Source organism: Juglans regia, chromosome 2, assembly GCF_001411555.2.
Source record: "Juglans regia cultivar Chandler chromosome 2, Walnut 2.0, whole genome shotgun sequence".
NCBI classification, from domain to species: domain Eukaryota; kingdom Viridiplantae; phylum Streptophyta; class Magnoliopsida; order Fagales; family Juglandaceae; genus Juglans; species Juglans regia.
In genome coordinates, this window is record NC_049902.1 from 5,004,090 (window position 1) to 5,031,577 (window position 27,488).

At 35.2% G+C, this 27,488-nt stretch overlaps 3 protein-coding genes across 5 annotated transcripts; 2 read left to right on the top strand and 1 right to left on the bottom strand.

Moving 5' to 3' along the window:
* Nucleotides 1-1,006: 1,006 nt before the first annotated feature.
* LOC108999226 (ubiquitin-conjugating enzyme E2 2) lies at nt 1,007-7,126 on the top strand. The gene is made up of 6 exons (XM_018976069.2): nt 1,007-1,382; nt 2,084-2,226; nt 2,366-2,391; nt 4,243-4,332; nt 4,415-4,503; nt 6,775-7,126. Exons 2-6 carry the CDS (start codon nt 2,102-2,104, stop codon nt 6,901-6,903), a joined length of 459 nt encoding a protein of 152 aa, XP_018831614.1. The 5' UTR covers nt 1,007-1,382; nt 2,084-2,101; the 3' UTR covers nt 6,904-7,126.
* A 5,586-nt stretch (nt 7,127-12,712) lies between these two features.
* Nucleotides 12,713-19,108, top strand: LOC108999227 (protein IQ-DOMAIN 31-like). Its single transcript, XM_018976070.2, has 8 exons — nt 12,713-12,880; nt 13,023-13,062; nt 13,678-13,808; nt 14,482-14,778; nt 15,753-15,956; nt 16,612-16,692; nt 17,389-18,484; nt 18,764-19,108. The coding sequence occupies exons 3-8, from the start codon at nt 13,725-13,727 to the stop codon at nt 18,793-18,795; spliced, it is 1,794 nt and encodes a 597-aa protein (XP_018831615.1). The 5' UTR covers nt 12,713-12,880; nt 13,023-13,062; nt 13,678-13,724; the 3' UTR covers nt 18,796-19,108.
* A 445-nt stretch (nt 19,109-19,553) lies between these two features.
* Nucleotides 19,554-27,095, bottom strand: LOC108999275 (ABC transporter A family member 2-like). 3 transcript variants are annotated; one of them, XM_018976144.2, is made up of 16 exons: nt 26,658-27,094; nt 25,566-25,797; nt 25,281-25,450; nt 24,997-25,182; nt 24,765-24,860; nt 24,486-24,686; nt 24,138-24,297; nt 23,819-24,045; nt 23,016-23,133; nt 22,847-22,923; nt 22,644-22,733; nt 22,316-22,459; nt 21,911-22,231; nt 21,751-21,831; nt 20,074-20,250; nt 19,554-19,944 (listed from the first exon to the last, which is right to left on the bottom strand). In XM_018976144.2, the coding sequence occupies exons 1-16, from the start codon at nt 27,024-27,026 to the stop codon at nt 19,687-19,689; spliced, it is 2,907 nt and encodes a 968-aa protein (XP_018831689.1). In that variant the 5' UTR covers nt 27,027-27,094; the 3' UTR covers nt 19,554-19,686. The 3 variants fall into 3 exon arrangements, with proteins under 3 accessions (XP_018831689.1, XP_035543787.1, XP_018831690.1); XM_035687894.1 differs by having other exon boundaries at nt 19,763-19,934; XM_018976145.2 differs by lacking the exon at nt 19,554-19,944 and adding an exon at nt 21,526-21,613 and having other exon boundaries at nt 20,146-20,250; nt 26,658-27,095.
* Between the last annotated feature and the right edge of the window lie 393 nt (nt 27,096-27,488).

The window sequence follows — 27,488 nt, forward strand, 5'->3', positions numbered from 1 at the left end:
GAAATTGATTTATCAGATCATTCTCGATTACTCGTAAATTTTCTATTTTATGAAGAATTATTTGATTTACACGGTATATCTGTTAGCTTATATGTTGAAATTTGGTATTAATTGCTCTGTGTTTTTTTTTCTAGTTTTCGTTATTATTGTTACTTGTAGTTGCTGCTTTTGTTAGGTTTAATTGTTGTTTTTTTTTTTTTTGTTTCTAGTCCGTTTCTTTGCATTCGTTGGGTTTATGGCTACGCAATCGATTTATAAGATTGCGTGGAGAAAAGAAACTAACAAAAATGTAAATAATTCGTTTGCTCGGTTTATGGTTACACAATCGGCGTCGGCCCCTTCCTCAGTTTGCAAAGTAACGATTTCGATGGAATCACTGTGTTATTTATGTTCTCTTTAAATTTCTGGTTGGTTGCCTGGAAAATGAGGGTGAGGGGAGTGAAAGGAAGACAACTGGATGGTGGGTTTTTGTTTTGCCCACCAAGTATTTACTTTTAGGCTCTTTGGAAAAAACTCGCTCACTTGTTTTCTAAACTATAAGTATGCTAGAAATGAAGAAAAGAAAAATCAAATTGTTATCATTTAAAATGTTGCAGCCCAGAAATGAAGAAAAAATCAAACTGTTTTCCGACGGATAGGGAAAAAGCCTATGCACGAGGAAGCCGACGATGGTGGAAGAGGCCAACGGTGGTGAAGGACTTGACCATTGGTACTTTGTAGGATAAGAATTGAAGAGACGAGGCAGGGAAATTTTTCAGTCGATTTCAGAGAAACAATTCGTATTGTATACATCAGTGGCATTATTGTAATTCAAAGAAATTTTAAGGACAAAAATGTCAAGCCTGCGTGGACAGTCCTCAAATGAAAACTGTATGTAGACGGACTCTTTATAAAGAGAGATACGAGAAAAATAAATTTATAAATTAATATTACTTAACACGTTATATTATAAAATTTCCTTTATTATAAATTATTAAAGAGAAATGTGTCGTGCACATTTCAGTTTATCAAATTATCTCAATGATTTTCTTCCGAAGTTAGCGGATCAATCGGGCGTACGTACGCAGCCTATGAATGTAGAAAGAATACACGTAAGACACACGGAGACACGCCGGCTAAGAAGTAAGAACCCATAAGTGGGCCAGAGCCAGTGGGGACGATCTGACTAGACCAAACCCACCTACATCCCAGTTTCTCCTATAACAATCTCTCTCTCTCTGTCTCTCTCTCTCTTTCTCTCTCTGCATCCTTCCATGGGTTGGATCTGATCTGGTTCCCAAATTTCTGATTCTACTTTGTGCTCTTCTCTTCCAAGCCCTAGCTTTTGCTCCCTGAGACCGGAGCTTTTGAAGAATCAAGGCTTCTCTTCGCATCGGCTTCCAGTTGAGACAAACTTTACAGATTTTTTTTTTTTTAATTTATTTGTTATTTGCTACGAATTTCTGTCTCGTTTACTTTAATTTCGTTTTCCAAGTGGTTGTTGTGGTGGATGATGAGGCTCACGGGGAGAGAAGGATCCGAGTTTCGTGTTCCATGAAGATCAAAACCCTAATATCTTCGTGGACCGTTTCGTTGATTTCGTATTGGGATTCTCCTGTACAGATTTGGGAAGCTTTATCACCGGAGTTGTGAAGGGATTTTATTAGCTTTGATTTTGAATATATAGAGCTAAACGATTTCCTGAATTGAAGTAAAAACTCTGAATTTTTGGAGCTTTGTACAATCAAGGTCCTTTACGGGGTGTTTGTACGCTATGTTCCTCGTGTGTGCAACTTGATTTCAAATCTTTATATCTTTGGGAACTCGTGCAATTTCATAAATAAAACTTTGGTATCAATTTTCGTTTTGTATAATAATTGGAACGCGTTTGGTCGTTGCTGTTCCATGGAATTTGGGTTGCCTTGATGTGTTATTTTTAATATTCATGTACAAAAGCATTTTCATAAATGTGGCTGTTAGAAAATAAAAATAAAGTGTCATTCTTTTCCACATAATGCGCCCTTAGTGTTTGATAGACTTGTACCCCATTGAGTCTATATATTTATTTGCTTTTTAATTTTCTTTTCCGGTTGGTGAATGGCAGGAATAATAGTTGGTGACAATGTCGACTCCAGCAAGGAAAAGGCTGATGAGAGATTTTAAGAGGTTGCAACAAGATCCACCTGCAGGCATCAGTGGGGCACCCCAAGACAACAATATAATGCTTTGGAATGCTGTTATTTTCGGGTAAGTTGCGGATACAGTGCATAAAGATATGTTCTTGTGATTTTTGTTTGTTGTTAAACTGTTTCCTTTCATTTTTCAAGTTTGTCTTAAGTTCAGTTGGATAAGCCATTTCTGGTTTCTTGTCTGGTTTGGATTGCAGTCCTGATGATACTCCTTGGGATGGAGGTGAGTCAATCCTTGCACTGAAAATTTTATTGAATTAATTGGTATAAACTTTAAATGGATTACTTATAAAAAAAAATTAAGGAACTATCCAATGGATTATGTTTAATTTATTTGATATATTTCCTACTTGCTTCAACATGCTATAGAAATGGATGCTGTATGTCCTATTTACTCTCTCTTTGGTTAAGATCAATGCAAGACTTTGATGCATGATCCTTTTTCTATTTGCCATTATTAATTTGGTCATTTTTACTACATTCCATATTCTGAAACCAGCATTTTACATGGTGGAATGGTTTCATATTTGGGGGATTTCAAAATGGTTTCATATTCCTGCACATGGAATATGGTCGTGTTCCTTTCTGTGCTGCCTGTTGAGATAAAATGATATTCTCCAGTGTGATCATTCTTTTTTGGAATTTTATTTTAAGGTACTGGTTTCATTGTTTACAAAAGCTTGTCTGTAATATGCATAAATTTACATGTTTTCTGTACATGAATGGTTTCTAATAAAATGAATGAAACAGAAAAGAATGGAAAGGAAAGGAATGGAATGAATAAAATCATTCTTGTTTGGATGCTTTATAAGAAGGAAGGGAAAGCAATGGAAAGTAAATAACCTTATTTAGAAGTATATGATAAAAATGAATGTAAATGAATCATTTGTAACAATATTAGCGTTATGCCCTTTTCTTGAATTTCATTTTCTAATTTATAAATTGTACTTTATTGAGATGAAATTTTGATATTATTTTCACCTAATAATTTTAGAAAGGGACTTTCAAATATAATTTTTACTTAATAACTATTTCAATATGCACTTGCGGGAAACTGCTTATCGAGGGCCTGTGCACCCCGGGATTAGTCGGGACATTGTTTTTGGACACCCGGTGCCAATGAAAAAAATATTGAATTATTTTGCAAATAAATAAGAAAATTTACTTTGGATCTATTTGAAGTATCTTATTCACTTTAAACTATCAAAACTGAGTATTTATAAACGGGACAAGTAAAGAGAGTATTAGAAGAAAAATAAATGAGAATCTACGTGTGAAAATGAAAAAGAAGGGTAATTTAGTATTTTAACAAAACATAATGGAGGTATTAACTCTTCTTCCATTCCCTCTCATTCCTCCCAATTTTGGAGGGAATGAAAAACTGAGATTATGAGGGAACTGGAGGGAATGGGAGTTTTCTTCCACCCATTCCATTCCCTCTTAATTAAACATCCAAATAAGGAAATACTCGTTCCATTCCCATTTGGGAAGGAATAGAATATGCTAACAAATTATATTTTTTCCATTCCATTCCATTCCCTAGTCCCTAAAGATGATGCAAATATGTCTAGTTTATTGAGCAGCAGCATGTAAGAGCTGGTTGCTCCATTTATTGAGGTGTTGAGGTGCAAACTTTTGTGGCATTATGGTGATTTGGACCCAATAAATGTATTTTTTGACCTGTGGAAATGTTCTCTTTCTGCTGGTACCATGCCCTGCATGTTTGATACTAAAAGTTGGGTTTTGGATACGAGTGTGCAAGCAAAATTGGAATAAGATGAAACTAATTCGGTATTTCTTATTAGCTTAATCATATTGAATAAGTGAAGGCTAGTTGCATTCCATCCTAATCATTTGGAATCCTCCGTATGATCTCTTATAGAACGAGATCACCTCTAATTGGGTTTCTGATTTATATTTTTAGGGGGCAGGAGGTGTAGATTTTGTGTATGTGGATGCATGTATTGAGTTTTTTACTCCCTCCCATTAACTGATAAATGGCTACGCTTGTGTTTCTTAACATTATCTTAACAACATAAATCTTCATAAAAGAATTTTCATTTGAGTTATCCAGGCACGTTCAAGTTGACTTTGCAGTTCACAGAGGATTACCCAAACAAACCACCAACAGTACGATTTGTTTCTCGGATGTTTCATCCAAATAGTAAGTTGGATAAAGAACTATCTTATCATGTATGGAATCTTACCCCAACTATGGTTTCTGACTGCAACTTTATTTTTGTTAGTTTATGCTGATGGAAGTATTTGTCTGGATATTTTACAAAATCAGTGGAGTCCTATATATGATGTGGCTGCTATACTCACGTCTATCCAGGTATGATAAAATGTTTTTATTTTGTGTTGGTAGAATTGTTGATCATTTCATATAAGTAAGTGAATCAAATGCATATATTTCATACATCATGATATTCTCTTTGATTTACAAGATGTCTCTTGGCAGCCAGCTAGTTGAGCAAGCAAGATTTGTAGGTTCTTTGTGTCCACTATGTGTATAGCCGCAGTAGAGCGGCAGTAGGGGTGAATAATCTGTCAACTTTTCCACTATCACCCCAAAAAAACCAAACTCTGCTTTATTTAAAGTTTTTATGTACTTTGTAAATGCATCTTTGTAAATTTGTGTTGAATTTTAGAACCATGTCCAAAAACCTTTCTAGGACCCTCCTTTGGCACAACCCTCAACAGTATGACAGGCTACCTTCTTCAATTGATCAGTTCAACTTTCTGTCAAAGTGAAAGCATATCACCCTGTCCAAGTTTATGAAATTGACTTGTACTTGTTCCTTTTTCTGCACCTCCAGTAGAAAAACTTTCCAGCTTTTGTCATGTCAAACAGGTATTCCATTCCCGTGTCCTGTACTTTGCATGTTGAGTACCCATTTATTTTTATCACTGTTCCAAGTAATTGTTCAAAAAATGAACTGTAATTTGGTCCTTTTTTGGGGTTCCTGACCAAAACCATGGTACTGTACTGTTAGCCCTTTTTTATAGTGCCCCATTTCATGACCAATTACAAAATAAGACATTTAGTGACAACATCATCTGTTTTTACAGACTGCTTTTTGTTGCCCACTGTCATAGTATAGCTTTCCGTGGATCTTTCTATATCGTGCATTATATTTTTCTCTTGCGTCACACATTTTGGTTCTCGCGAATTTGAATCTGTCCCATTGATATTGTTTAGAAATACTGTTGATTATCCTGGTATGTACTGCCTATTCTGAGGCTAAGAAATAAAAGATAATACTAAAATCTATCTAATACTCGTCGGCCTTCTAGATCTAGGCCGTTTGGATCATTAGAAATATAAGCATCATTTAGGAATCAATTTCTTCATGGAAAGATGAATGCAATCTTGGGTAATATTTGAACTTGGACTTGGGTTAAGCTTTTATCCCCCCTTTGAAAATAACTTTGGTTAAACTCTGATTACCCAAGAAATGTAATTATTAAAGGAAACTTGTGTTTTGGCTGATAAAAGATAGGGTACTTACTGAATTAGCCTATTTGCCCTAGTCCACTCTTGTCTTATTAATTTGCAGAAGTCACTTAAAATTTGAAAAACTTTGGAGGAGGGGCAAGTATAGTGTTTAAGGATTAGAGCCTGTATAGGGAGGGATCTCTATTGATGGGCATGTTCCCCCTGTGAGACCATGGTTACATGTGCGGCCCCAAATTTGTTTTTGATACGTAAATAAGGTATATTACTCCAAGAATAAGCCTAGCCCAGTATATACAAAAACAACCCTGACTAGGAGGGTGCAAGGGAAACAATTTAAATTTTACTATTTAAATAATGTGGTTAGTGTGTTCTACCCACTGACTTAAAGATAGAAAAATTCTTATTCGTAACCATTCTTCTCTTATGCAAGGCAAATAAATAATGGAACGACCCGTGTTAATCCTTAGATGCTTGCCTGAATGTGTGTCTGAATGTCATATTTGGCGAGTCCCTATATTCTTTTTAGATATCCACGACATTGATGATACCGTGTAGTAATTGCTTGTCATGTCATTTCCTGCCATATCTTTTTGAAGTCTTTAGTAATGTAATTTTCCAGCTAGTTTCACGTAAAACATTGATGAACACATCTTTAAAAAATAAAGAAAAAATCTGTGTTATTTGGATAAGGCTGCAAAAGACTGCATTGTAATAAAATAATATTGGCCAGTCATACACAACTAAGCTAAAATGCAATATGAGATTTAAGCAGAGTTGCTAACTTGTCTCCTTGTTCCTGGAACCATTATGCACTATTACTTATTAGAAAAATGTGTCAAAATTGTTGAATGGTTAGAAATATAGCATTGCTTGTGCCACTATCTTGGGCTGCAATCACAGCAATGACAACCGTGGACATAATTGACTTTTACCCTGTCAGTGTTGCATATGCCTTTGGGATCTTGCTACATGTATATTTCAATATTTTTATGCTCACTAAATTCAATTCGTATATGTAAAAAAAAAAAAAAAATGATTTCGCATTTCTGGTTGAAAGATTAAAATAGTGATTAGAAGTTCACCTAATGAAAGCTTCTGCCAAGAACGTTGTATAGAATGATAAGAGATATCATCCTGTTATTGCAGTCACTGCTGTGTGACCCCAACCCCAACTCTCCTGCAAATTCAGAAGCTGCTCGGATGTTTAGCGAGAACAAGCGCGAGTACAATCGTAGAGTGAGGGAAATTGTGGAGCAGAGCTGGACAGCAGACTAAACTCGAAGGGGCAATGGTGGTAGGGCAGTCGTGAGGCTGTTTGATGGAAAACGACATTGCCACCCAAGAAACATTTGTGCAAACCTATCAACTTCTATCTTGTATTTCATGTCTTCCAATCGTAATTGTTTGGGAAGTTTTATTTGTATTTGAATATGAATTGCTGTGTCACGTGTTGTTATGCTAATATGAAATAGAATTTATGGATCACTTTTACATTGAATTGTTCATGTGGACTTTGCTTCAACATAGAAGTTTCTTGCGGACTCATTACTCAAAAGATCCCAAGAAGTTTCCCTGACATGTCGGGGAAAGAAAGGGAAATACAGCTCAAACTCTGACAAACCTCCGTTTCAATTCCCGACTTTTATTAATTATATATATTAATTATTATAGCATAAAGGCCCAATCCAAAACCTTAAATTTTAGGCCCAGCCCAACTCATTTTCTAAAGAGTAACACCGTCTTCAAAATATATTAATTTGCTCAATGTCAACTAATTATCAGAGAAGGATTAATGACTTGGGTGTGGTCCGTGGAAGAGGTAAGGGAAAAGTGCCGTTGAAGTTTAACAAAGTAACAATGGTTTCTTTGACAATAATTCAGCCCATGATACAACTACACATCAATTGTTGTGGAATGTTGTGTTGCTCTCGATAGAAGTTTTGGGTGCCCTTCATCTGACGAGAGATTGGGATGTTTTCCTTTATGAGTAGAACTTTCTAAGACAGCTTTTTGTGCTTTTTTTTTTTTTTTTGGGGGGGGGGGGGGATTTGTTTACTTTTGTTTTCAAAGCTTTCTAATTTTATAAATATTAGTGAAATAGTACGAATGAAGATATTTTATCAGATTTTAAAAAATGAGAGAAAAAATTGAATACCATAACTATTGTACTGAAGTTTGTAAAATTTTGAATAAATAAAGTTTAAAAGTTGTTTAAATATAATTTTTTAATATAGTTTTTTCAAGTTTATAAAAGTTATATTGATTTTTGTATTTTATTTTTAAGTTTGTAAGAATTGTATTGATTGTTATATTAGAGTAATAATTATGGAATGAAAATTTTGAATATTAATTTTTTAATAATAATTTACTTTATGGAAACAACATAAAAATAATGATTTTTTAATAGTAGATTCACTATTTCTCAAAAGGGGTGTGTCGCTTACACAACTCATGACTATATCTACTTATCTAGCATTACTTTATGAAACCAACATGAAAAATTAAATTTTTTAATAGTATATTCCACTCTTTTCATAATGAGTGTGTGGTGCTTGCATAACCAATGACTGCATTTAACATTACTTAAAATCCCACTTGAAAAAATTACAAGTTCATAGCGTGTATGAAAAACTTTTTTGAGAAAAAAAAAATTGAGTTGGTTCCTAGTTTTTTCAAAAGATTAATGGGGCTTGCACATTATGAGCCTACACAAATAATTTTTTTTAGTTTTTTAATCATAATCCCCACATCTTCCTCTAATGTAGCTATGGGTAAATTTGGTCCGGTCCGATCGGTCCCTAGAATATTTTTGAGACCAGACTGAACTCCTTCGGTTTAAGGTTTCTCCACCCTGAATCAGACTGAATTCACATACGGACCAAACTAGATCGTTGACTATCAGTCCGATCAATCCGTTTGGTACGACCATTATCAAATGGGCTAGTTTTTTCACATTCGGCCCATTTAGCCCATTTTGGTCCAAGTTCTTACTTTTATCCCATTTACAACCTAGATTATTATTAACCTACAAAAAAATAAAAATAAAAATAAAAACTTGAAAAAAAAATCGAGAAGTATAGTTTTCGAGACTATAAGATCAAAAGTTTCTTTTTTCCTTTTAGATTCCACCACTGAAAGAAACCTAAATTCAAGAATGGGAAAATGTTAACTATTAGTATTCAAAGAAATCCATGAGAAAAAAATTCCGACTCACAAATCAAGAAATGGGGATGAACGAATCTAACAATTTATATATGAGTTTATCACTAATTCACTAGAATCGCTACATTGTAAAATTGCAAATAGGGCCAATGAGAAAATGCAGTTAGTCTAGGAGAAAAGAAAATGCAAGACTGTACCTTAGGAGGCAAGGACTGCGACGATTTTGGAAAGGGGAGGGGATGCGACAGAGGGGTCGGAAAGGGTAGAGATAATGGGCGACGACTGCTATTGCTAGGGTTTTGAGTGAGAGAATGGGAGGGATTTGGGGGGTCTCTAAGAAGTATAACCCATATGTTGAAAGAATGTCGTTTGGGTTGAAAATAACCTTAAACGGCGCCATTTCAACAAATGGGTTATTTAAAAAAAAAAAAATGAGTTGTGTGAAACAACACCATTTTTGCGAAAAAAAAAAATATTCATAACTCATTGAAAATATATTGTCGTTAAAAATTATTAATAACGACAAAAACACAGTTGCAAATGTACCACATTTAGTGATGACACTTTCATCTTATGAAAGGTCTCATACTTGGTTTCCAGAAATTCCCATGAAACCAAAATGGTCGCAAAAATTAATGCAATTGTGACAAAAGACTTGGTTTTTACTAATATTAGACAATTAATGTCATCGCACGTATGAACATTATAGAGAGCAAAACAGTTGTCACTAATAGAAAACTATTTGTGAAGAAATATTTATGTTGTCAAGATTACTTTTGCCGTATAAATCTAGTTATCACAAATAATAAAATAACAATGAGTCTAGAAATACGTGATGGGTTAAATTCATAAGTATTGTCTACTACTGGCAACTATTAAATCTCGTCACTATAAGCCATGATTTAGAATTAGTAACAAATACTTATTATCATAAAGGGGGAAATGCTTTTAGAATTAATGATAAATATATTTCATCACGTATAATTGTACAATTTTTCATTCTTCATAAATAAAAAACCAAATAATCATCTATATTGGGAAAAGAAACTTAACATATTCTAATGATAGATAAAAATGCATCAAATTAAAGTCATTACTTAAATCTACCATTGTTCATAAAAACACTCAAATAAAACTTGAACTTTGCAAACTAAAGAAGAAATGTGAAATGGAATGTCACTTTAGGACTCTATTAGAATCTGATTGTGCCATGACTTCTAAGAGATGACGATTATATTCACGTAGTTTCTTTATTATATTGTTGAAATTTGATTATATAGATTTTGCCCCTTGCAGTGACTGCTCCTACTTCTCCTTGTAAACCTCCATTTGATTCTTATATTTTTCACTTGTTGAGTGAGTTGGATGAATTTTGGATGAATGTGAAGATGATGGAATATGCATGACATAATTCCCCAATCTAGGAATGGGCGATGGGCCTTCACCCCTTGCCACCTTGCTCCAGTCCGCCCCGTCCCCTCCTGGGCAATGCTGGCAATAAAAATTGAAGTGGCATTAAAAATAAAAACTAATAATATTAGAGTTTTTTTTTTCATTTTTTTCTTATTAAAAATTCAATGAAACCATGGTATCTCACCCATTGGCCATTGGTGAGTATATATACACACAATAGTTGCCAAAACTGCCAATATTGGCAAACACTAACCTATTGCAATTTTATTGAAACATATAAAATTTTTTTTTTTATATAGGTAAAACATATAAAACTTCGCTTCCTCAACTCAGTACCCAACCCCACCGAAAAAGGAAAAGTAAATCTAAACTGTCTGCAGTCTGCCCTTGACTACACTATTTAGAGAGGTGCTAACTCTACAAGGGATCTCACAAACTGAACTGTCTGTCCTTGATATGATATGTTAGATAAATTTTTTCTTATAATTTTACGTATTACATCAAATTATATCAGTTTATGAGTCTATTTTGTGAAATTCATTTAAGGATGAAGTATTTCTATACTACTTACTGTATCAAGAAAAAAAAAAATCCTAGCACACCTCTTGCTCTCTCCATTTACTCTCTAGAGCAGCCCCCTTAAAAAACCCAAACCAGAGAAGAGGGTTAAAGCTTCGGCTCCTCCCTCCATCATCCCTCCTCCCTCTTCTCTCTAGTTTATTTATTTATTTATTTATTTTTTGATTTTGTGTATTTTTCTTTTAAAGTAGGGCAAAATGCCGATCTGTTGTTTGGAGCCCAACGACCACCATGCATCTCATTGCAAGATTCCCAAGGCATCAATCCTTCAAATGAGCGAAGAATCTTTTTGAACAAAGCAGCACGTGAGCCACATGCACGATCTAAAGTATGCGCGTGACATCCATGCCCCACCGCAAGAGGAGCTCTACTGCCGCCACGGGCAGCATTTTTGGGACCAGGGCATCGGTTTATCTAGACTCGACTATCTGCTGTACTTCTAGGGTGGTGTGTGACGTGTGTCCCTCACGCTCCACCATAGTCTCTGTGTTTGCTTTTTTCATTTCTTCTAAGGTTGAAAATGCAGATTTATAGCTTTCCAACTTGTATTTCGCTATTTTTCTATGTATCAATTGCGTTTTCTGTTATTTCTTTTGTTTTAAGTTAATAATAAAAAATAAATAGTCTCTTGGGCATTTTGTTTATAGAGCGAAAGTTTTATCCTATGTCTGGAGGATGGAGTTTGAAGTCTTTGTTTTAGACAGAGTGTGGTCTCTTAGACGATTTGTCTGTAGAGAGTTCTAGAAGTTAAGACCATACTAATCACAAAAGAATTTGTATACTAATGGAGCCCCAACTGTGAGTAATTGGCTTGTAATATGAGTTTTTTCCTTGTATGTATCAGTCACAGTTGTAACTTCAGTTTCATAAATGAATGCAATCTATTTTCCATAAAAAAAAAAACACGGTATTATTGATCTTGGTCAAGTGAATATTAGATACACTATAACGAGTATGCTAGATATAATTATAAAGTATGCAAGTTTTGCGTATTCTCTTTGAGAAAAAGTAAGGTGTACCATTAAAAAATAATTTCATCAAGTAGATCTCAAATTTATCTACTTTTTAAAAAAAAGTGCACAAAACTTATATAATCTAAAATTGTTCCATTATAATAGGAGATCTATGAATGAGATTTTTTTTTATTTTTTTTTTACCAATGTATAAGAAAAAAAAAATTATACGAGAATGGAGTCTCAAACATAATAAAATACAAGAATTGTCCAAATTTTCATTTTAAATTTAATAAAACCCCGGCCGTTTTATCAATTAGAAGACAATGTGAAAAAAAAGGTTCGTCCTTCCATTTGATAAGGCCTAGCTAAGAGTTAAGACGTGTTAATTGTTATGGACCCGGACAGGTGGATCGGGGAAACGAAGATGACCCATTTCAACTGGATTCAGTTAATTCAACCACTCTCCAAACATTTCAACGGTTAATGTCTATCTCTCCCCCGCTTTTACCTCTCTTACTGTTAATTGCAACCCCCCCCCCCCCAAGAACTCTCTCGTCAACTACCACGCCCACACAAAATATCCTCTGTCATCTCACGCGCTACCCATCCTACGGTTCATACCGACCAGTCTCCGTACACTCTCTTCAGGGTAAAAAGTTTCTGGTACGAGGGTACTTTCGTAGTTTCACAATGCTTGGGGAATAAAGAACACCCGGGACACTTGTTTCCGAAGTAACTGCACTTGGGACACCCATCACACCTTTACTCTTAACAACTCACTCGCGTACTCGCTCACACCACAGACTCTCTTTGTTGACCGTCCGATCCTTAGGTTCTTAAAAATCGAACGTTCAGTTTCAAAACTTATTCAAATTAACGGCCAAGAAATCAGAACTCACTGTTTCTATAAATGTCGCGTCCACACCTTATTATTGCTAATTATAATATCTTTGTGTTTTTTGCAAATTTCAGGTATATTTTTGTTTTTGCTCTGAAGAGAGAGACACTACAGTGAGTGACAAAAGAAAAGAAAAGCAAAGCGAAAGCAGAAAAAAGGAGAGAAAAAAAAAAAAAAAAAAAATCGGTGGGAGCTCAGAGATCGAATTTCCTTTGTTTGCAAGCTCTCTCACTCTCACTCAATGGTGCATGCCCCTTTCCTTTTCCTCTCCCACTCACTTTCTTCGACTTGTATATATGTTGTCTCTGGCATTTTTATTTCAGAAACTTGAGCAAAATTTGCCCTTTTTTTGGTTGTTATATGGTTTGATTCGTTTTGGCTCCCAGGAATGGTAGATTTGGGGTCTACAAGCGCCACATTTGTCAAGTAAGTTTCAGATCTGGTCTGATTCGATCTTCCTTGTGTTGGTATTGTGCTCGGTTTCGTGGTCTAGATTTTGTGTGCGTAGTATTTTTTGTTTGTTGCTCGGAACCGATCTTCTGGGTTCTAGGGTTTCTTTGTAATGAGGGCAGTGTATTATTACTACACTTCGGTTTAGGTTTGGTCGAAACACTATTTACTGATTTAGAATGCTTGGAAAAAGGAAAAAAAAATATTAATTGGTATTTTTTTATTTCAAAGGTAATTTCTTCATATTGATACATTTCACTCGATATTTTGTTTATTTGATGTAAGTATCTCTTTATTCATCATTTTGACTTAGTTTGTTAGTTGGTGAGCTGAGGAGATCTACGTACTTTGCTTAGTTGCTTTGGATCTATTAAAAGTCTCTTCTTTATGTTTTGTTTTAGTTGTTTTGAGAAAACGTAGTAAATAGTTGTCGCCTTAACCCAATAACTATTGAAATAGCGCCAAAAATGTATACGAAAATTAACACGGTGGTCATACTTGGTTCAGTGATATTGCATGGCGTTATGTTTTTTTAGCATTAAAATGTATCATTTCGTGTGTATAAGCTGTTCTCACATAAAGAAAACGCAGAGAGTGGGATTCAGCTTCTCGTGATTTCTGGTACTGGCCTTCTTGCAATGGGAAAATCACCTGGGAAGTGGATCAAAACCATACTGTTTGGGAAGAAGTCATCCAAATCTAATCTTTCGAAAGGGAGAGAGGTAATACTTTAGCTATTTACTACAGAGATTACATATACTTTTACGCATTGGACTATAACATTGTAAGTCAACTATACGACTGCAGATCCTCATTCAGTGGCATAATAAGAACATATATTCTGTTGGTATGGGCTTTTTCTAAACCCATAGCAAATAGTAATACTGGATTTTGAGGATCTCAAGCGGATGCTGGAGGAGCTTAAAACTCTCTTTTTCAATACCTTGTTCCTTTTGGCAGCCTCTAGAATTTAATGGGCTGGTTTCATGGTTTCTTGCCTACTTTTCTATTTCTAGTTAGGTGTTTCTGTTGTATACTTTCTGTGTACACTTGGGCTACACCTTTTGAATTTCTTTTTAATATAATATTTGATTATTTAAAAGAAAAAGTAAGACTGTATTTATAGAACTTTAGCTTCAAACTAAGTTTCATGTTAAATTGGTGCTACAACTGAAGTGTCATATTTTGAATGAAAAGACTTTGATCTTCCTGCCGAGAATTTGGATTTGGAATTTGGATTCGGTGTCCAGTCAAATTCTTGATAGGTTATGCTTTTAATATGCGCATTACAAATTTATGAATGATTTTTTTTTTCAACTGTAGATCTCACCGTTCTCTCAGTTATCTAATTATTATACATAAGTCCTAATATTCTGACCGAGAAATCTGTTGTAGAAACTTACGAGTGAAAAAGAAGTCTTGGTTCCTGCCAAGACATCGGTAGGAAAATTGGGTTTGGATCTGCCTGTGGTTTCATATCCTACCTCCAGAGCTGTTGGAAGACATGAAGGGAAGGTAGAAAAGGAGAACAAGGAAGTCACAAATTCATCACATGATGGGGGGGAAATTTTGCCCAGGAATCTAGAGACAGATGCACGAGGATCCACACCCCAATATGCACCACATGATCCTGAGAATATTAGGCAGGAGGAAGCTGCAACAAAGGCACAGGCTGCTTTTAGGGGTTATCTGGTAATTCTCTCTCTCATTGAAGTAAAACTGTAATGGTGGATCATTGGTAATTGTCTGCTGAATTAATACTATTGTGGTGGATAATTGAATTTTAAGTAAATCTGCTGCACTTATTTCTATTTGAGTCATCCTTTTTTAAGGGCTTTGGTGGAATTGAGTTCAAGGTTTCTAACACCTGCAATGGTCTTGAGTTTCGTAATGCTATCACCTCAAGAAAACCCTAGCTAGTCAACAAAATATTTCAAATAATTGCATTACTTTTGTAGGGTAACTACTTATAAAAAAAGTTTTTTCAGGGTAACTTAGTTAAAAAAGGGTAAATTATAGTTGATGCACACTTGTTACTTTTATGTGTTAGATGTTGGGTACATTTTAGTTCCAGCAGTGCTCTTCGTTCTTTTCACTCATGTTGGACTCCAAATCACTTTCTTTTTGGCTTTGAATCGCAAGTATATCTCATTTACTCACCTCTTTTACCCCACTAATTCTGTCATTTTAGATTTTTAGCCTTGATGGAGTAGGTATGGCCCCGATTAAAGAGGTTTGTCTTATGCATTATTTACTCGCCAAAGTGGTTCCAGAAACGTTTGACTGCCTGCATGCATCTTATATTTGACTCCATGCTGGAGGTAGCCTCACCTAATTGCTGAAACTCTTTCCCCAGTAGTTTTATGGTATACAGATTAGCTCCCCTTTTGTTTGCTTCATCTTGTCTATATGTCAGCAAACTGACTTGAGAAAATAATTTTTAGCTTATGCAATTTGTCCATTATGCCGATACTATATAATTTTATCTTTTCTTGGTATAGTTGTAATTATTTCTTGTAAACTCTAGTTAAGTACCTCTCATATATACATCCTTGTGTACTTGAGCTATGCCTTCTTTTCTTATATATAAAACTTCTTGATTACCTATAAAAAAAATAAAAAATAGTTGTAATTATTTTGGCACTAATTGAGCATATTATGTGAAGGCTCGCCGTGCATTTAGGGCCCTCAAAGGCATAATAAGGTTGCAGGCACTTATTCGAGGGCACTTGGTTAGGAGGCAAGCTGTTGCTACACTGTGCTGTATGCTGGGCATTGTCAAGTTTCAGGCTCTTGTTCGTGGAAGAAGGGTCAGACATTCTGATCTGGGGCTTGAAGTGCATAAAAAGTGCGGTCTGGTGAAGCCTCTGGTAATTCTTTTTGCTGTCTCTGCGAGTACTCAGTTAGTAACTACGGGCATCATTCATTAGTTTGTATCAAATGGGACATATTTTCTGCTAGGATTTTCTTTCGACAAATATGTCTGCAATTTGACCATAAATGCCTTGTTTATGGAGGGTCAAAGATTCCACCATGTTCAAGCACTTTGGCTTGGGGGCATTTTTTATTTTAAACTGAAGTAAAAGCGTTAATTGATAGGCAGCTTGGGTGCATTCAAAATGGTGTTGACTCACATGCATAGTCCCAAAAAAAAAAAAAAGAAACTGATATGGTAAATAATCAACCTTGGTCGATCAAGATAAGTGTATCGTACCTTACTAACTTTTGTAGAAAAATTGGAGCTGTCAGTAATCTCTGCTACTTATAAAGATGACCAATGAATAAATTTTTCTTCATGGCTAATGTTAAATAATGTTCTAAAAATCATTTTAAATAAAAAGTCTCAATTGTTCTTTTGTTTCAAGTTATTATCATACATCAATGGTGGATATGGAAAATAAAATAATAGTGTCAAGGGCCGCCTAGAAGGCTCTAGGTAAATGTAAATATGGTTAAGCTAGCTGCTTTTAAATGGCCGTAATTATGCTTCTGCTTATAATTATTATTCCTTGCGCAATCTATCAGGAAAGCCGGCCTGCAGTTCCTGTTGAATTTGATATTTCTACACGAATTGCAAAGCTTTCTGCAAATGCTTTTGTTCGTAAGGTGAGTTCAGCATCATGTCATGCCTGTAGGTACATTTGTTCTATGCCTCTCTTTTAAGTTAGCAATGGATGCAGCTATCATGAGAACAATTTAGTGTGGTATGAAGGCAACCAAAATATGTTGGATATTAGGCTTTGATCTATCTACTGTATCAGAAATGGATTTTTAGATAAAGAATAAATCAGGCCCTAGAATTTGGCTACATATATTCTTAAACAATAGTTGACTCCAGTACACGATTGGATGAAACCTACAACATCAAGCTGTGGTCTATAAAGTTTCTCACTTTCATTATAGGTTGAGCCTCTTCATCTTGGAATATTTGTAGAAGTTTGTAGTTCATAACTATGTATTTGTTTACATCTGGAATTGGGGATGATGGCAGCATGTGTGTGTATGCATATTGATTTTTATGTCCATTTTCTTATTTTAAATCAACCTGAAGCATATACAGTTTTCAAGTATATATTGAACTTCAGTTTTGAAGAATCTTAGAATTACTTATCAAAAAAAAGAATCTTAGAATTATTGTATGTCACTGTGATAGGACAGGGAAGACCTGGCAGTTTGACTTTATATATTCATCTAACCCAAACATATAAAAGTTTCAATTGCAGTATTACTGTTTAATTTTCCTCTCACTTTGTTTTGTATGCTTTTGAATTGGTAATCTGACTGCTTGGTTTATCAACTTAGCTCCTTGCTTCATCACCAACTGTCATGCCTCTGCACCTACATTATGATTCTTCGGAACCAAATTCAGTCTCAAACTGGTTAGAAAGCTGGTCATCATCCCATTTTTGGAGACCAGTTCCTCAACCAAAGAAAATCATAGACACAAAATCTAATAGAAAGCAGGGAAGTGGGCAAAACGTAGAAGCTCAATTAGCCAAGTCAAAGCGCAGTACCCGGAGGATTCCTGTTGCACATATGGACAGTGCCTCAGTGCAGGCAACCTCTGAATCTGAGAAACCCAAACGTAACTTGAAGAAAGTTTCAAACCATTCAGTAGATTCGGTACAGGAGAATCCACAAAATGAGCTTGAAAAGGTCAAACGTAATTTGAGAAAGGTTCATAACCCTGTGGTAGAGAACTCTGTCCAGCCAGAGGTTGAAACTGATAAACCTAAGCAGAATATGGAAAAGGCCTTGAACAATTTGAGCCATGATGTTTTAGGACGGGGAATTAATAATTCTAGTGAGAAAATGAAGAGAGAGGCAAGCTTGAATACATCCAAAACGTCTGATGTGGAAACACCTGAACCGTTGGTGCTGAAAGAGTTATCTGATTTACCGCATGGCGATCAAGCTACAATGGTGTCGAAGCATTTGACAGAGGGGAGTGGTGAAGATAAAATTAATTCTGGTGAGGAAGCTACACCTGAGTCAGATATTTTAATAGAGAACAGAGTTAAAAATGAGAACATTTCCATAACAAATGGAGATGAGAGCCAAAAGGAAGATTTGACAAACGAGAACCAGAAATCCAACCGGAAAGCTTCTGTCACCACAAAGCAAGAACGTACTGAGAATGGGTCACAGAGCAGTCCAACATTGCCCAGCTATATGCAAGCAACGGAGTCTGCAAAGGCAAAGCTGAGAATTCAAGGCTCCCCAAGGTTTGGACAAGATGGGGTTGAGAAAAATAACGTCACAAGGCGCCATTCTCTGCCATCTTCGACTAGTTGTAAAATCAGTTCACAATCCCCAAGGACGCAGAGGCTAGTGCAAGCAGGTGGGAAAGGGGGAAATAAAAGCGACAGATCTCTCTTGTCTTCAAGAGATGGAAATGGTATGATGGGTTTGGTTCCCAATATAGTTTCTGATTCTTAGGATCTTTGGTGGTTTTAAAATGTGTTTCATATTTATTTTATTCTTTTTAGAAAAGTACTTTTAAGAAGTTTTAATGGAAGTTATTTTTGGTGGTAAAACGTAAAGAGACGTAGCATACTTACCTATATAAAAAAAAAAGTAAAGAGAGAGAGCAAAAGAAAGCTGGGCATCATTTTCTGGAAATGAAGTGTATTTACTTTTGACACATTAAAACTTGTCTTGGTGTTTGATTTTGCAGCGAAGGTAATCCAAGCCGAATGGAAAAGATAATTTCTGAATGAAATAGGATCTTCAGAAGTTTTAACACAAAACTTGGTGATGAAGCACGGAGCTAAGTTGTTTTAACCATCGATCTGGAGTATTTTGTTTATTTTATTTTATTTTTGTGTGTTGCAAGTGTTCTGAGACTGGAACTGTGACTGTAATTGAAGGGTTGTGTCGGGCCAAGAGCCTTTACTGATTTTTCTGCATTTGGGGTGTCTGTGTGTGAATGTACATCATAGGATTTGGAATTTATCGTGTCATACTTAAATTCTGAACTGTGGGGTTGATTTTGACATGCTTTCTGGATCTTCTTACTTAACTATGTCTGATCTGAACTGCACCTTAAGTTCATGTTTGCTGAGCTCTAATAACGTGTACTTAATGAACGTTGAAGTTCGGTCAATCAGTTCTAATCTGTACCAGTCGTTGGAAGGACAGAGTTTCTAGATATAATAAAGCTTGGCCTCTGGAACCAATGGGTCATTGGTTGGCTCTTATCTCTTAAAATTCAGTCTAGTAAACCATAGACGTGTCTGTGAATTAGCAAAAGAAAAATGAAGTTCACTAGTCTTTGAACTCCCCTTTCATCATCTATAGATTTGGTGTCAAAAGATGATAAATAGTATTTATCAAGAATGCTAAGAGCACACAGTAAAGTCAAGTAGCCAATAGCCATACCACTGTTATGAGGCTTAATATGCGTTGGAATCGGATTAGTTGATCACCAAATTTAACACTTCAAATCTTTATTCACAAATGTAAAATTACGCAAGAAAGTAATGATATTATGATATTGCTAAATCAAGTAAAGTAATCACACAGCAGGCTAAAATGCCCCTGAATGGCGGAGCGCATTCAATGTAAAAAATGAACAATAAAAAAAAAAGAATATAAATACTAATTGGTAATACCAATTTGATTGGGATCAATAACAATTCCATGGACTGGTCCTGGCCGGCCTAAGGAACTTCTTCCAGAACTCGTTGTAGAAGGCATTGTTTGAACATTAGGAGGAATTGGAATCTCAGCTGAGTGGCCCGAAATGCATAGGGTTCCAGAATCATCTTGCTCCCAGTACACTTCTACCATTGTCCCTCTAGGATTCTCTCCAGATTCCGTTCCCGGAATCCCCACGAACCTGGCCCCTAAAGGTATCTGTGAAATCATTACATGCATAAGATAGTAGTGTACATAATGAGTCTGAAACTGTTCTCCTGATGTCCCTTGCTATAGCAATTAGCAAAATATACGATCGAAGTTTATATAAGTTTATATTCCACATACCTGAACTGAGGCTCCAGACGATAGACTCAGAGTTGCCATCCTCCCCTCAGCTGCTGCACTCTCTAGCTCTGCCTGCCTAGCAATATTCAAGAAAACTTCTTCCAGAGTTGTAAGACCAAGTTGGATGTCAGAGATACCAAATTCTCTCTCTCTATGTTCGAGCTCCTCGAAAAATTTCTGTCCAGGATTATGCATACATAAGGAAAAAAATAATTGATAAGAAGAGGTAAAAAAAAAAAAAAACATGAACATTTAAGTAAAACCTAAGCTGCTTAGCATGATTGTTTCAATGAATATGAAAATAAAGTTGACGCGATCTTTCTCCAGTTGGATTTTGTGATAAGTATCATTTCAAAGAATGCAATATATAGGAGATTAGGCTATGTTTGGGTACCAAAAGTTCCTCAACACTTTTCAAGTATTCTCGTACTTTTGAAAATACTTCACATGCCAAACAACTTAAAATACTCTCAATGGGACCCACAAATCCACTTCAATCTCTACTCATAACTATTCACAAACATTCTATAATATTTATCACTATTACATATAAATAAAAAATAAAATAACTATAATATTTATCACTATAATATATAAATAAAAAATAAAATCACTATAATATATAAATGAAAAATAAAATCACTATAATATATAAATAAAAAATATTTATCACTATTATATATAATAAAAAATAAAATAAAAAAAATAAAAAATAAAATTACACTATAATATATAAATAAAAAACAAAATCACTATAATATATAAATAAAAAATAAAATCACTATAATATATAAATAAAAAATATTTATCACTATTATATATAATAAAAAATAAAATATAATAAATAAAAAATAAAATTACTATAATATTTATCACTATTAAATATAAATAAAAAATAAAATCATTATAATATATAAATAAAAAATAAAAACACTAAAATATATAAATAAAAATAAAATCACTATTATATATAAATAAAAAATAAAATACTATAATATTTATCACTATTATATATAAATTAAAAATAGAATCACTATAATATATAAATAAAAAATAACATTACTATAATATTTATCACTATTATATAAATTAAAAATAAAATCATTATAATATTTATCATTATTATATATAAATTAAAAATAAAATCATTATAATATTTATCATTATTATATATAAAAATAAAATAAAATCACTACAATATTTATTAATATTAAAAAATTACTATAATAAAATCATTATAATATTTATTATTAAAAATCAAATCACTATAATATTTATGGGACCCACACATTTTTTAATTACCTACTCAAAAGTCAACAACTCAACATACTTCACACATCCAAATAACTCAAAATACTCTCAATGGGACCCACAAACTCACTCCAATCTTTACTCATAACTATTCACAAATATTCTCAACACTTCTCAACACTTTTCAACACCCAAACGTACCCTGTCAGCCTTTGACCAAGTATCATTAGAATTTTCCAGGTGCTTCACAAAGACAAGGATAGTAAGTTGTGACTTGAGGCTCAAACTTCTGAAGTTGCATAAGTGGAAAAATGCAATTCAGTTTCAGATATTAATCCATATCCATAACGATGCTAATAATTATATACATGATAAAAGATAGCTTTAGATGAAATAGACGCGCAATATAATGTAAAAGCTCCTCACCGTCAAAAGCCGCTCTCTGTCATGAGGAATCACGAAAGTCAGAAAGGCTTTATTCTCCTCTTTTGGCACTACATCCAATCGCTGTCAAAACATTCCCTAGTCAGAAACCAACCCTTTTTTATGTTAAAGAAAAACTTCGATCAATTTACTTTTAACATACATCTTTAAAGAACTCCTTCACAGCCTCATGATGAATTGTAGAAGCTGCAGCCTCATTGGAAGGAGAATGAGTCGGAGGAGTTTGCCCATTTTTGCTTCCCAAGAAGCTAATATTAGCAATGAAGCCAGTGCCAAACCGTGACTTCAACCTGATTGAGGTTCCAATGCAACGAAGCCTGCCCTTGGCCATGATTCCTATGCGGTCGCTTAAAATGTCAGCTTCTTCCATTGAATGTGTTGTTAGAACAATGGCACGCCCTTTCTTTGCATCATTTATTATGTCCCACACATGTCTCCTCGTTATTGGATCCATACCAGTTGTCTGCCGATTATAGGGAAAAATGGAACTTCTCATAAGTATATAAAGTCAATAAATATCTGAGCGAATATATCCCCATCTTCATACCGGTTCATCCAAAATGACTAACTTTGGATCACCAATGAGGGCTATTGCAACACTGAGTCGGCGCTTCATTCCTCCACTATAACTTCCAGCTCTCATTTTGGCCGCCTCAGTGAGTTTCACCTCTGCCAATGACTTCTGAGCCATCTGCATTTGGGTAGAAGTATTTATCTTAATAAGAATGAACACGAGAGCATCAACAACAGATTATCAACTTCACAAATAAATCCAATTGGATGCTCTTCCTGGGATGATGAAATGTGTTTTGAATCTTCAATCAATGATAAGGAACAATGCAGGTGAAATACCCTTTTGCTTGCAAAATGTGTACCAGAATGATAGAAGATGGTGGTAGGCCTTTAATGCTAGCAAAGAGGTGGAGGTGCTCTTGACCAGATAATGAATCCCAAAGGATATCAAACTGTGAAAAGATTTAAAAAAAAAAAATTCAAGAAAAGGTTAGCTTATATCTTTCTTAGGCAATAGCATATTACTGAAATAATTGGGCAAACCACACACACGAGTGGGGGTTACCTGGGGACAAACTCCTATAATTCTGCGTATGTTTGACATGCCAACTGAGCTTCGGACTGAATCTCCATATATCAATGCTGTTAATGGGGCATATTCAAATTTTAAATTCTTCTTGAAGGTATTTTAATGGGATAAACTGAGAGAGAAAGAGAGAGCGAGAGAGAATCACCATCTCCTCCAGTCACCGGTGTAATGCCAGTCAAACAATTAATTGTTGTAGTTTTTCCGGCTCCATTGGGTCCAAGAAGGCAAAATAACTGATCCTTTGTAAAGTTCACCCATAAGGCCTGAAGGTAAATTGCAAATTTACAGAGTTGAGTCCACCAAAACATAAATATTACCCATGGTCAGCATCATTATTTTCATCTTATGCCTTGTACTGATGTTTGATGACAATTAAGAAACTTGGAAGAATAAAAAACTTTGATGATAGTGATACAAAAAGGAACATAAATCTGGATGAGAATAGATGCTCCTCAGCAAATGTCATGTATGCCAGAAGTGATGGATAGCAGGAACCTCCACTCAATAGATCTTGACAGGCAACCTCATAAGCCAACAACCAAGCATACTGATTGATACTAATAAGCTAGGTATTTGGTCTACCCTACTTAATCCCTCTCTCAAAGAATAATAACAACAAAGAAAGAAAGAGGAACTGTTGAAAAAACAGGAGCATATTTAAATAAGATATCTGATTAGGTCATAAAAGCATCCTCCTTGAAAACCATCAAACCCTAGGTCCCTCCACCAACTCATGGACAATCATATAATGACATAGATATGAACAAAAAGCTTACTTTTATTGCCTCAACTTAGCCAGAAGCAACGTTTGAAAGAAGTCCATATGCTAAGAGTGCATTCATGCATAGATACGAACAAAAGGCTTACAACTCATGACAAGACATAAGCAAAAAGCTTTTGTTTACTCCCTCAACTTGACCAAAACTAAAGCTAAAAATAGGTCCTTACCCTAACAGCATGGTAGGGTGCAGTCTTCTTGCATTTACAGCAACCAAACTGCCTAGTCCCAGGATATATCTTCACAAGACCACGTATCTGAACAGCAACGTTTGGATCAACCACACCTTCATGTGTTTGATGTTTTACCATGTTTTCCTCTTCAAGGACATCTCCATCATCTGGAGTAATATGCTCTTGCTGTGGGACTGAACCCATGCAGCTAAAAATGCCACCCTCTATGATGAGAGAGGGGGTAAAAAAGCATCAGTCATAATTACCAGCAATGAAAATAACTCACGAGCACAGAGTGGAGATCAAACTGAATTACCTTTCACTTTGCTTCCACCTTTCCCTATCCAATAGCCAGGGTTTAGGAAGTACAACACTGATTTTCTTAAACCCGATGCATTTGGGATTATATTATCGAAGTATATAGCCAATATGAACCACACTAGGAATGTACCAACCAGCCATTTGTAAATATCATCCTGTCAAAAGGACAAGATATACAGAATAATTTTGACTGTAGTGATTCAGCTTATTAGATTAAAGTTTAGAAAGGAAAAAAGAATAAGGAATAGAAAGGGGAAAATAGAGAAAGGTGTCTCAAGCATAGAATGTATATTGGGATCTATTTATGTCATAAACGGGCTTTGAGCTTGAAGTTTTCACATACAATCGTTATTAAACACTCAGTATCATTTGGTGCACACTTGGCTCGTCCACTCCAGCTAACCCCGACATCTTGAGAGGTTGAAGTTGCCCCAGCAAGAAGATTTAGAGCTTGAGCAAGAAGGTTAGGTGGGAATAACGACCAGATAGATCTTACGGTGCTAGAGAAGTTGTGACGGTAGGGAAACCCAAATACTGTTACAAGCTGCAAGGACACAAGGAAAACATATCATACAAGTATACCGAAAGCTCCTTCCATAGAGATATTCAAAGATAATCTTGCCTGAGTCATAAAGCCAACAATAAATATGGAGAAACCCACTGTTGTGGATGAAGATGATTTGCTTATGAAGGCTGACAGCATGAAGGCAAAGCCAATCTAGCATCAAAAGTTAGAAAGACAGATTAAGGGTTACAATATTTGAAACAGGTTGGATCAATTAAGAACCAAAATTAACATTAATAAGTTTAAATTAAAAAAAATGATCTATAGGGCTTGCAGGTAATACTATTACCATATTGAGTTGGAAAAGAAAGAACACGAGGAACACTACTGCAAAACTGTTGTTCAAGAAAAACTCAAACTGAAACATCATCCCAAAGAGAACCAAGAAAAGAGAGGAGAGAAATGTAAGAACTCCCTCCCACGTGAGCCATGAGAGCCAGTAAGCAGAATCATATAGACCCATCATAGTCATTGCCTGTGGGGATAAGAATCAAAAATGAAAAATTGAATAATTCTGCATAAGGGACAGCAATGTTAATCCTATTATAACTTCAGACTGCAGAATGTCGATACCTGGCGAAGTTTAAGCTCTTTCTCTGTGATCAAAGAACTAATTTGAAACACAAAAGCAAACATGGCAGTTGCAAGGAAAAAGGTTGGTCCCACCGTAGCAACTGCAGAGAAAAGCTCCACTGCAGGGTGTGCAAACTCCTTAAATCCAAAAACCCAGCTAAAATTTGGATCTGAACAAGCAAAGAGTCATTGAATTAGTGGTACATATTGCCAAATGTGGAAGTGAAGATTACAACAATAAATCGTGTGGCAAGAAAATTCCAAACAGGAACTTGGATTTAATACCTCCAATCAGAAATCTCGCAATCTCACGCTCTGCGGCAATTTGGAGTGGTATTTGAAATTTAAACGTTGGATCTTCATAATTCCCTCGCACTGCAACTGGAGTAGAATTAGTCTGTATGCCATAGCTAATTATAGTAGCATTTCTTTGCACAAAATGCAAAGCTCCAGGGCACCTCATCGGATTACTAAACAGCCATGCGTCTACTTCATATGATGTTCTAAATGATTGAACCTGTATTAACAAAGCAAACCATTTAGAATGGCTTTTACGATCTTCCACGTTATGAATCGTCTATATTATTTGCCTTTTGTTCAAACTTCACCTCCTCAACTAACCCCAAACCAAGATTTCCAAATCTATTAAATTTTGGACCAAATTTACATAAGATTCCAAAATTTTCAGAAAAAAACTCAAATTTACGATTGAGCTGCAACAAAAGGGTAGGATTGAAGACTTTCACTTTTCATCGAGTTTGTCCTTTTATGTAGATTCCCAGCAACCAAACAATGACAAAAATCTCAATAAATCTGAAAGTTCTATTTGTATCTAGCTGGTAAACTGGCTTAATTTCATTTCGATTATCGTACTTTTTTTTTTCCCCCTCTTTTTGAACAATGACATTCAAAATTCTTCATTTCTTTTCCGACCAGGCAACTGGCTTCGTTAACACGAGATCTCTTTTACGAACGAATTCAAGGAAACAGAACAAAAAATTTCAGAACTTTCACATTCAATAAGAATAGAAAATATTTATCTAAAAAAAAATAAGAATAGAAAATAAACATCCACGGCATTCGAATTTCCTTTTTCCGCTGCTTTCTTCGCATCCGAAATGCGTCTAACTCTCATTAAAGTCCAGTTTATCTAATTAATATTAAAGACGTCGAAGTGATACGTATTATCCGAAGATGATTGGAATGGCACTCGAAATTCCTTTTTCCGCTCACATTCTTCGCATCCAAATGCGGCTAACTCTAATTAAAGTCCAGTTTTTCTAATTAATATTAAAGGCTTCGAAATGATACGTATTATCCGATGATTAATTTCCATTCATCTTTTTTCTCGGCAACCAAAATGAGTTAGACACGTACCTTCGTCGAAGGAATCGGCCTCCCAGGATTATTCGCCATGATACCATTCACAATGCTCCGAACCGCGGCGCTCTCGTTTCCGCTCCACAGAAAGTCAAAGCAAGGGACCTTAGTGTAGAACTTGTCCTCACAGGGAGGGATCGGGGTGGAGAATAGGGGTTTGGGATCGATGACACGCTTGAAGGAGGTGGCTGAGGCGTAGCGAGCCTGGATGGCACGCTGGATGCAGAAGATAAGGAAGATGAAGAAGAAGGAAGAGAAGAGCTGAAGGAACGTCGCCGTCTTGTTCCTCCATGATAGCAGGAGGTTCTTCTTCAGAAGTGCCGCGTACTGCTGCAAGAGCAAAGGAAATCCGCGCCGCAAGTTCATGATTTCTAAGCGAATTGGGCTCTAAGAATCTCTCTAGAACAACTAGTCGAGAGATTGTGTGGGTAACTTGAAAAAAAAAAAATATATGCTACGTACACTCATTTTTTTCATAATCTTTGTCCATTTCATTAATATATGATTAGTAAAAATAATTATTTTATATTAAAAAATTTAAATTAATAAAGTGCGTGAATACTCTCATTAGAATAATAGCTTCGTTTGGTTCACAAACTAATCTCAACTCATCTCAACTCATCATTACAATTTTTTCAAATCCCAATACAAAATATAATAAACAATTCAACTTTTTCAAATTTTAAAATAATAATAATATTAAAAAATAATATTCTAACAATATTTTATCATCTCAACTTAACTCAACTCAACTCATTTCAACATCCAAACATAACCAAAGTCAGTACTAAAAAAAAAAATAGTTAAAGTCAAATTCAAACGCAACCT